Here is a 9,438-nt window from a genome sequence, read left to right as displayed (position 1 = left end):
CAACTCCTAAATTATTTTCGAGTTTCAACCCAAATATGGCCACATACACATATATTATGCACAAGGATTGATCAACTCCATCTCCAGGGATGGAACAGTGACTATAGGCTTAATAATAGGAATCCAAAACATTTCTCTAAAGATGTGATGGTAGTTTTATGTTAAGGTAATATGCACCTCGAAAGAGAAAGACTTAAACTTTTGCTCAAACTTTCCTCAGTGAATCTTTCAACCATTCTCTTACCAAAGCAAGAATAAAAATTGGGGGTCACCGTGCAAACTTTGGTACTCTAGAGAGACAAATAACTTGCGATTTCTCGATATTTGAAATTCAAAATGGCCGCCATCCCTGTGTTAACTCTATTTCAATTAATCAAATTTTCGATTTTCGAAAAACTAAGACTGTGAAAACGTTTCTTTCACCAAGAGCTTCAAAATGAGCCCCCACAAGTGGTAGGTCAGAAGAGAATTGATAAAATTTGAAGGCCCTAATTTCTGTCCCTGAGGCGCGTTCTACCTTAAACCCTTTGAACCCGGCTCGGACAGAAATGTCCGATGACGTCATAGAGTACCAGGGGGTCAGGGTGCAAAGGGTTAAGTTAAATATTGAAATAACGGACAACACGCTGACCATTAACATTTATTTATGGACAAGGGCGAGGCTTGCCGAGCCTGGTAATTTGGCTTTCCTCTCGCCCACCGCACCTATTAATAAACGTTAATGGTCAGCTCGTCATCCTTTATTTCAATTATATTATCAACGAACTCCGAAAAACCATCAAAATTTACAACCTGTCAGTGAGTAGCGCACAGTGCACAAATGTTGCAAATCCGGAGATTTTTTGAAAAAAGCGTCTAAACTTGCCCAACAAAAGACTCCATTTTATTTTGTGGTTGATTATGATCTTTGTACAAATCACAATTTTCGTTTTAGACGTAAAGTTACTATGTTTACAATATTCACAGGCATGAAAACAAACCATTACTGTGTATTTGTGGGCAGTCACATGGTTCAGCTGGACCAATTGAAACGCAATGGACAGGGCATGGTAATATAATGGAAAACATACAGGCAATAGGGCTTTAACTATCACCTACCTTATGTTCAAGTTGCAATGGACAATGATAGCACATAAAACCTTACCAACCTTCTTTTATTCATAAGACATTTACAGAATTGATCATAACAAGTCTTTTCCGTCAGTGAAAAGCACAGTTTCAACATCCCTATTTGTATAACGTCATGATTTTAATCTACCAAAAAAACATTATCCCTCTTCTTAATTGCTAGCCTAAAGAATCAGAAAGTTTCATGTGCACAGAGCTTGACTCAGGCAGAGGTGACATAACCAGTGTATGACATTATATTTGATCTTTTCACTTGTACTTATCCATCAAATTCAAAGAAAAATTCAATCTTTGATTTGCACTCAAAATTGGAAGTCAAATTATACTTTGCCAAGGGTAAAAATACCTGTCTTTTAAAAATACATAAGATTAAAACAAGATTTTCAACATGCCAAGATTCCCCGGCACAAACACTGTAGGTTCGAACTTATTCCATATGAAAAGATACCTTACTTGAGGTGTGAACTGACTGTCAATCGGTGATTGCTCTACAAATATCACGGGTGATGTCATATTCATAAACATTGTGATCTTTTGTTCTACTTGATCGGTAGTTTATTTACTCTCTGGGAAGTCATAAGCCGTTAATTCGGTAATGCGGAATTTTTCCGCTCTCAGGGGATTAGTCTACCTACATGGTTTGTGCCGGCCAATCCCCTCATGAAAACAAGATTTCCAAATACATCATCCTTTGGAAGTTTGATGACATCTAGTGATTGAATTGACAGGCAATGTGACTGTTGAAAATGAATATCTGTCCCTACAGCAGTAGCACATGCAGTAGCAAGCAACAGCAACCTGAGTTAATTTTTGAAGTATTCCCCATCTCATATTTCATAATACTTTGTTCATCAGCTGACCATACATTATGCAAATAAGCTCAAATTATGGTAACAACCTATCCAAATACAAAATTATGTCTAAATACACTGAAGAGTTGCAGTGGTTCATTTGAACGCCCATTTTCAAGACAACTGCATATGTTTAGGCATTGTATTTGGATCAGTTAAAGTGTATATGTATAAGGAGTATTAAAGTCTACTGCAAAATTAGATAATTGCAGCAGCAATCACCTTCTGTGTATCTTTAGAGATGGGAGGGTGACAATGGAATTTCCCCTTGAAAAGAATATATCAAATTCCAAAATATGAAAATTGGCTAAAGATGTTAAGATGGTGACAGATCAAAAATTTAGGAACTGCAAACATATTTGTTCAATACATTTTAACAAGCATGTTCATTGGCAGTACAAAGTCCTTTTTTCCTTTTTCTTGGCATGAAATTTGCAGTGTTACCGAAGTCACTTGATAGCTTTGATGTGCGTTTTGAAGAGTCCTATGGATGACTGCATTCAGATTTGTTCGAAAACATTGAAATTACAGAAATGTAAATTTTTGAAACATTTTTTTCATAAAATATTAGGTTGTTAGGGATGATATCTTGGTCAAACTTTTGCAAATAGTGTTGAAATTTGAATGGGTAAATGCTTTGGGCTATGTACATATTTTTTTTCATCAAATCATTTTCTTTATACTTATTTAAATTGTATCATTGATGGCTCAGAAATTTGGAAAGTAGTATCCAGGAGATGACCAAAGTCAAGATTCTTTAAACCATTCATCCCACCAATTCCCTGTAGACAGCTGCAGGCTGTCCATTGATAAGAATGGGTTTGGGTCAAACCATGTTAGTGAAATGTAAATTTTTGGGAAGGAAATTTTTCGTTTACAGTAGAAACATCTTTTTCTCAGTCCTTTTCGTCAGGACTTTGAAACTTTGCTATTTAAAGAGATGATGTCACTCAGTATTTGTTCAAGTGAATATGAAATTTGTGTTTGTGTATTTTGGGTTTCAACTACTGAAAAATATTCACAAAAAATTTTCCATTTTTTTCCCTTAAGTTTATTCTTCTGTCAGAAACATTTTTATTAGTGTTAAAATCTGATTTGTTGCACTAATCATGACATGTTTCTTGAACATGATGGAATTTGCTCATTTTGACTTTGAGGGCCCTCCGCTTTTGTACAGTAATAATGAACTGATGTTAAAGGCACATCTTAGCTGTGGGTCCACGGCAGTGGTGGTGCTTTTCTGAAGTTTTCTGTCATTTTATGTGATGATTTTAAATTACTTCAGTAACTTTTTGCAAAGCTGCAGGATTTGTGGTCTTGTATGTCCCTAAGGACAGGGTTACTGACGAGTGTTGACAGATTGGACATTGCATGCAGATCAGTTAGATAATAATGTGCACGTAGCACTGCTGTTCATGGATTCAGTCACTTGTCTATTGAAAGTACCAATTCAGATAGTGGTGGCAGGTGAATATTCATGGAAGTCAAAATCAGCAACAGGCAGAAAAACCATCAGAAAACTGCCACTGCAGCTATGGACTAACAGCTAGGCATATCCCTTGTGCATACCATAAATTGAATTAAGTCGTATGTTTCTGTTATTAATCAGTGTAAATCCCATCACAGACTATCTGTTAACCAGAAATGAATTTTCTCGTGTCTATTTTTCTACTTATCACTGTGTCTCTGTAGGATTATGAAAGCAAATGCAGCTGATATTTAAGAAACGCATTTGTCCGCATGGAAAACACAAGCATGAGGCTATAATAACAGCAGTGATCCCATAAAAAGGTGTTGCTTTAGAACTAATTATTGAGTAGAGACTGTAATGCATGCAAATGGTATCCTGTATCTCAATCTTGAAATTACTGGATTTCTTAAGATTTGAAAGTATTATTACATTCACATCTATGTAGTGTACATGGCACTGTGACATATGTATATGTTACTTTGAAGAATATTTAATAAAGTTTGTTGAGTAAAAGTATGTGATTTTCACTTTTTGATGCTTAGAATATTGAATAGTGCTATTACTGCTTAAGATTTGTAAAGAAAACTTGTTATTCATGACAACCTCTTTCAAACCAAACAACTGCATTTCGTGCCTACAGTGCAAGTCTCACATATCGCTATCACTCACTCTCTGGTTAGTATTGGGTTGATATCACTTGCATTAATAAGCTCAAGGGATGGGACCCTGATTTTAATTCTTGATATGGTTGAGAGAATGGTTGAATTTTATTGAGGGAATAAGTTTAAGTCTTTCACTTTTGCAGTGCATACTAGCTTAAAACAAATCTCAATATTAAAGAATATATACGGTCAGCGTAAACAAAGCATATAGTCCCTATTATATATTGACTATGTTGTCACACTTTGATATCACATTTGAATGAGACCATGCATCTTTATTGGTGTTGAAACCAGAAATCATTTGAAACAGTAGAATCAAGAATCAAGAAGCACAAATACAAGGGAGTCAACAATGATGGAAAGTAAACCAATGGAAATCGACACTCAGACTTGAATGGGCAGGTTTTGATTAACTGAACACAATTTTCAAAGAAGAACAAAAAGGACTAAAATCAATTAACAGTCAACAACCACTACCAGTGTGAGAACCGGGGAATTAGCCCCTTTAACTAAAAAGTCCGGAATGAAATACAATGAACAAGTTGAACATTTAGTGTTTGGTACATTTGCATTGGTTACAGCACAAATTACGTCATGCATAATATGAACGGGCTTTAAAGCCCATTGTTGACGATAAGTAACATTGTGTTTCCAGTATAATCAGGGAGAGATCTTGATTTTTAGTTGCGTGTTGCAATTTTGAATGCCAGCAGTACATGTACAGAACATCTGAGCTATATATTTCATTGTTCAGTAAATGATTACTTATCAGTTTATGTAAATACTGTTGGATCGTAGTAAGTTCTGGAGAGCTCAGATCGGCAGAATGAAGCTAAAATCTAATGAAGGAAATTACAATGTGAAAAGCATATCGCAATTGAGCAAATTTGGAGAGACAGTCACTCAAATCTGGAGAGTAGCTCAAATCTGAAGGAGGAAATGACAATCTGAAGAGAGTTTATGTCATTTAATTATGGCCATGCCAATTACAATAGATAGTACATAGAATCTCCAGCTTAGCTTGTATACCTTCTTAGACTTTGGTGATTTGAAAATGTACAAATATATGTATTGAAATTCCATGGCAAAAATTGCAAAACAAATATCATCAAGTTGATATACACCACTTCAAGATAATATAACCTTTTTTTCAAAAGGATTGCACAATTTTTATGTGATACTGGACCAACATTTTTAATTCATCTAACAGCATTGATGAAAACAGTTTCCTTAGTAGGATACCGTTACGGTACCTTCTGTGCAAAAAGATTCATTTATTCAAACTATACCCTAGAAACCCAAGCGCACAGGCAGTCCACATCTGGTTCTTTAGTTTGTCCGGTTTTCTGGTAGCAATATTTATATGGGTATCACTTTGTATAATAATTCTTGTTTCTAATTTTTCAGTATCCACTTGTTTAGCACATTTTTGAAGCTATATGTTGCAATCCATGTTACTTACCTTTATCAGCTGCCTGGATACAATGACATATTTGTTATAGAAATGTTTAAAATTTTCACCTACCTAGCAGATAGTCCACAAGTATCTGGCCAAACTATGTGTGATTCTAAACACAAATGTGCTACTGTTCTCTTATCTTATTCCTGATGCTAATTTGTTGCTTTGTAGGTCAGCAAAACTCTACTATTTGAAATCACTGATACACTTTACAGTAAAATGTTTCCCTACCATGTACATTAGTTTCTGTGATATTTTACTCTTACCTGTGGTTCTGCAGATTACCTCAATGTCTCTCTTACATTTGTCTTTTTCTAGTCTTAATTTTCTATATGCTTTTGGTGACAAAATTTGTCCATGGTATGCGGCATATATTTCTTGATGATAATTGTTCAGAACTCTTTTCGAAACATTCATTTTACATAGAAATTCCTTGATGTATCAATATCATATGACAAATTTCTTTGTAGGAAATAAAAATATCACTTACCTCATTACATGTCCTGTGAAAACTGACTTGTTGCCCTACTTTCTCATTCTTGGTGTCAAAATATCACAAAGATTATATAAACAAATCAATAGGCAGGTAGCAACTTTTCACATTGTGTCATATTCACTGAAATTTAAATTTCCTCCCTTACTTTCAATATTTACTACTTTTAATAGTATTTTCTTACCTTTATTTTCCATGGCACTTTCAGACTACTTTTTGCCATGTTTTGCTTAAAACAGATGTCTTTCCTTGTAATTCATGGGGTGACATTTACATTTGTAGTAAGAAGTATAGTATTTTTTCACTCTTTCCCTTTTTGAGTTTATTCTCTGAACCAAAAGAAGAAACTGAAATATCACACTTACCATTTATCTTACAGCAAAAGTGTAAATTTATAGATGCAATTTGAAAACATCCACTGAAAATAAATTGTTTTGTTTTTTCAGTCACCCTTTCATCAAAATGCAAATCTGAGGAATTTTCCTCTGAAGTACTTCCTAATTACCAGTGAGGGAAATTCATAATGTTATTGTACAGACATGGTTATAAATATCTTTGATAAACCCTTTGTCCTACCTATGATAGTCATGAAGGATGCAAACAATAAAAAGAAACTAAAAAACAATTTATACAACCTGTTGTGTGGTTTGCCCTCCTTATACCTCAATAACTTGTTCACTGCTTTAACCTCTTTTTTGTTGCAAGGACCCATCCCATTATTCAATGTTGTCTTCCAGAGGAATGTCTGCCACATCTGTAGGACTGGTGCAATTGCTAGTGCTGCTGATGTAACCCTGGAACTGAATAGGAACATATTTTATGAACTTAGCAATATTTTGAAAATTATCTGTACCTGTCACCTTGTCTAAATCTATTGTAAAGTTTCTTTGCAAAATGGAAGAACATATCATTGGCTACAAAGTAACACGCAAGCACTGACAATTAACATGCCTATGGTTCAAAAATGTTAAACTCACCCAATGTAGAACTGTTTTGGACCCCGTTTTTCCTCGAGTTCTGGTAAACATTGACTCATCAGCCCACTCATATATTCTAATTTCCTTTCCCCATTCTGCCAGGTGAGTACAAGATCAGCATATTGGAAAGTTTCTAACTCCTTATTGCTCAGTCGTTCAATGACAGCCAACCCCTCTGGGACTGGCAGCTGCTGTCTTGCTCTTGAAAAATTCTGAAATAAATTTCACCATGTTAGAATAAAGTAGACAAAATTCAATGAAATATTCATGACTATGTGCTCTGTTTTGAAACAAACCTGTTGTCTATGACTGTGGTACCTGCAGAAGCTAACCTTCAAAAAGTTTGCAAACTTTTGTACAAATAATTTAAACCTGTTGTAATATGGTAATATTGTTGAAATGTTGGTATAGCTCCAAAGTTATACACACAAGCTTGGGAAAACCACAGTAAAATGTGAGCAACCTTAAAACTGTTTTGGAAATACAGCATGGGTGTTCAACCATATATCAACTGAATAGAGTGGATACCATAATTTGAATATTTCTTGGTTTTCAATGTTGGCATGTACAGTAAACTAATGATAGAGTGGGTTGATGGCATTAAAATGGAAAAACAATTTGAGAAAGTTTTTGTTAAACAATTATACACTTACAGCATCATATGAACCAAAATAATCCAGGAGATCGTATTCATCTTCAGCGGAATTGTCTGCCAGTTTTTCTCGGTTCAAAGGTGGGCATGGGCTGTTATATGGTGTTGAAACCCTTGAGCTGTTTAAGAGATATAGCAAAGATTGAGCCAAGTTACTGATATTAATTATCAGATTAAAAAGACAGACAGTCTGAGACAGAAATACTGTTAGAATTTTTTCCTGGTTTAATTCAAAAGACCTTTTGACGGGAATATTAACAGAGAATCATCGATGACTATGGAATGTATGACTAAGAAAACCAAGAGCTTTCATGCCAATGATTCAAGGCAAGACGAACTCTCACCGATTTTCGGCATTCAGTGGACGCATCTTCCTGAGTTCTGGCAAACACTGAGTGCTCACACCACCCCTGTGATTTGGTTTTCTAACCCCATCGTGCCAGCTGAAAAAATTATCGGCAGCATTGGACGTTTTGATTTCACATTCACTGTTATTCAGTCTGGCGAAGACATCCAACCCCAGGGGTTCTGTCGTTTTATGTTGTACGCAGTATTCACTCTGAAAGATACGGTGTGAGTTCAATTGGCATATGTAATAACAAATACCAGGGCTAGGACATCGGTATTCTTTCATACTTTAATAATGTCTTAATATCTGAGAAAAGTTGCTTGCCATCTGCCATGATTCATTGATTGTTGTTTTATTTCTCTATCAGTGTAACAATTCACTCGTTCAAGATTGTTTGTGGTTTAAAAACATGCTATTAAACGTTGCAGTTTACTCACCTCAGCCGGGTAAGCTTGAAAATCAACCACCTTAGGATGGCGCCTGAAGGATATTGATGTTTTCCGGTGTTTTGAAGGACGATCTCGGTCATTGCCGCCAACCGCAGCCGTGTCACTATCATGCAGACGTTTCCTTTTCATGCTTTTGTCACTGACTGGTGATGAGGACTTTGTCAACGATGTTACTGCGTTCATACTGAAGTCTAGCGAGTCAAGATTTTTCTTAGAGCTTCCTGAATGACATCCTCGTGACCCAGGTGTAAGAAAACTGGGAGATGGTCTACTCGATGACATATTTCGAATGAAATTGTCGGCGTTCATGAAATGCACTGCCTCGTGTACTACCTGCATGCTGTCGATATGTCTCAAACTTACCAGTTTGTTATCAGCGTTGCCAAGTGACGTCATTGATCCCTTGAACCTCATTGGCTAGAAGTTATCCTGTTACTCGTTCGCGATTATGATGATACGTAATGCAACAGTAGATCTCCAAACAGGAACAAAACTTTTGCCGTGTGTGCAAGAGTGACTCTCAGATGAATTATAGACTATTGAGCAGGAAGAGATAAGAAAATGAACTTCAAAATATGTGAAAGTATGTGAAGAGGAAACCGCCATCGCTCGAGGGTGCAATGCGCGCTTACCGAGACTGCTCTGCGCACTCTCGAACCCCAGAGTTCTTATCGGCGACAGCGCAAGGAATTGTGGGAAAGACACGCCGATAAGAACTCTGCGGTGGAACCATCAGAGTTCTATGGTGGCCTAGAGTTGTCACTGATAAAAATGCGTCTAAATTATTATTGTATTTTGTTTTTATGTCAAATATTATTTAAAAAGCGATTTTTTAACAAACGAATTCGTGCGTAATAAGTGATATCGTACGGCGCGCCAAATGTTTCAAAAATATTTATCGTCATAGAGTAAAAATAAACTTTCAAATTTTCTTTCTAAAAAAAAGT

General features: G+C 35.9%; 1 protein-coding gene across 1 annotated transcript; it reads right to left on the bottom strand.

The window, feature by feature from the left end:
• Positions 1-5,423: 5,423 nt before the first annotated feature.
• On the bottom strand, positions 5,424-8,367 carry LOC139120791 (uncharacterized). The gene is made up of 4 exons (XM_070685340.1): positions 8,038-8,367; positions 7,695-7,812; positions 7,042-7,253; positions 5,424-6,864 (listed from the first exon to the last, which is right to left on the bottom strand). The coding sequence occupies exons 1-4, from the start codon at positions 8,325-8,327 to the stop codon at positions 6,591-6,593; spliced, it is 894 nt and encodes a 297-aa protein (XP_070541441.1). The 5' UTR covers positions 8,328-8,367; the 3' UTR covers positions 5,424-6,590.
• Between the last annotated feature and the right edge of the window lie 1,071 nt (positions 8,368-9,438).

Source organism: Ptychodera flava, chromosome 20 (genome assembly GCF_041260155.1).
Source record: "Ptychodera flava strain L36383 chromosome 20, AS_Pfla_20210202, whole genome shotgun sequence".
In the NCBI taxonomy this organism is placed as follows: Eukaryota; Metazoa; Hemichordata; class Enteropneusta; family Ptychoderidae; genus Ptychodera; species Ptychodera flava.
Note: the sequence above shows the minus strand (reverse complement) of the source record. Positions and strands in the feature narration are given on the sequence as shown.

Excerpts from the sequence above, each read along its gene's own strand:
- LOC139120791 (XM_070685340.1), bottom strand. The coding sequence starts at position 8,327 with ATGAAAGAATACCGATGTCCTAGCCCTGGTATTTGTTATTACATATGC. Across the intron at positions 7,813-8,037 it reads CCACTGAATGCCGAAAATCG|CTCAAGGGTTTCAACACCAT; the intron begins GTGAGAGTTCGT and ends TCTCTTAAACAG. Across the intron at positions 7,254-7,694 it reads ATTTTGGTTCATATGATGCT|AATTTTTCAAGAGCAAGACA; the intron begins GTAAGTGTATAA and ends AATTTATTTCAG.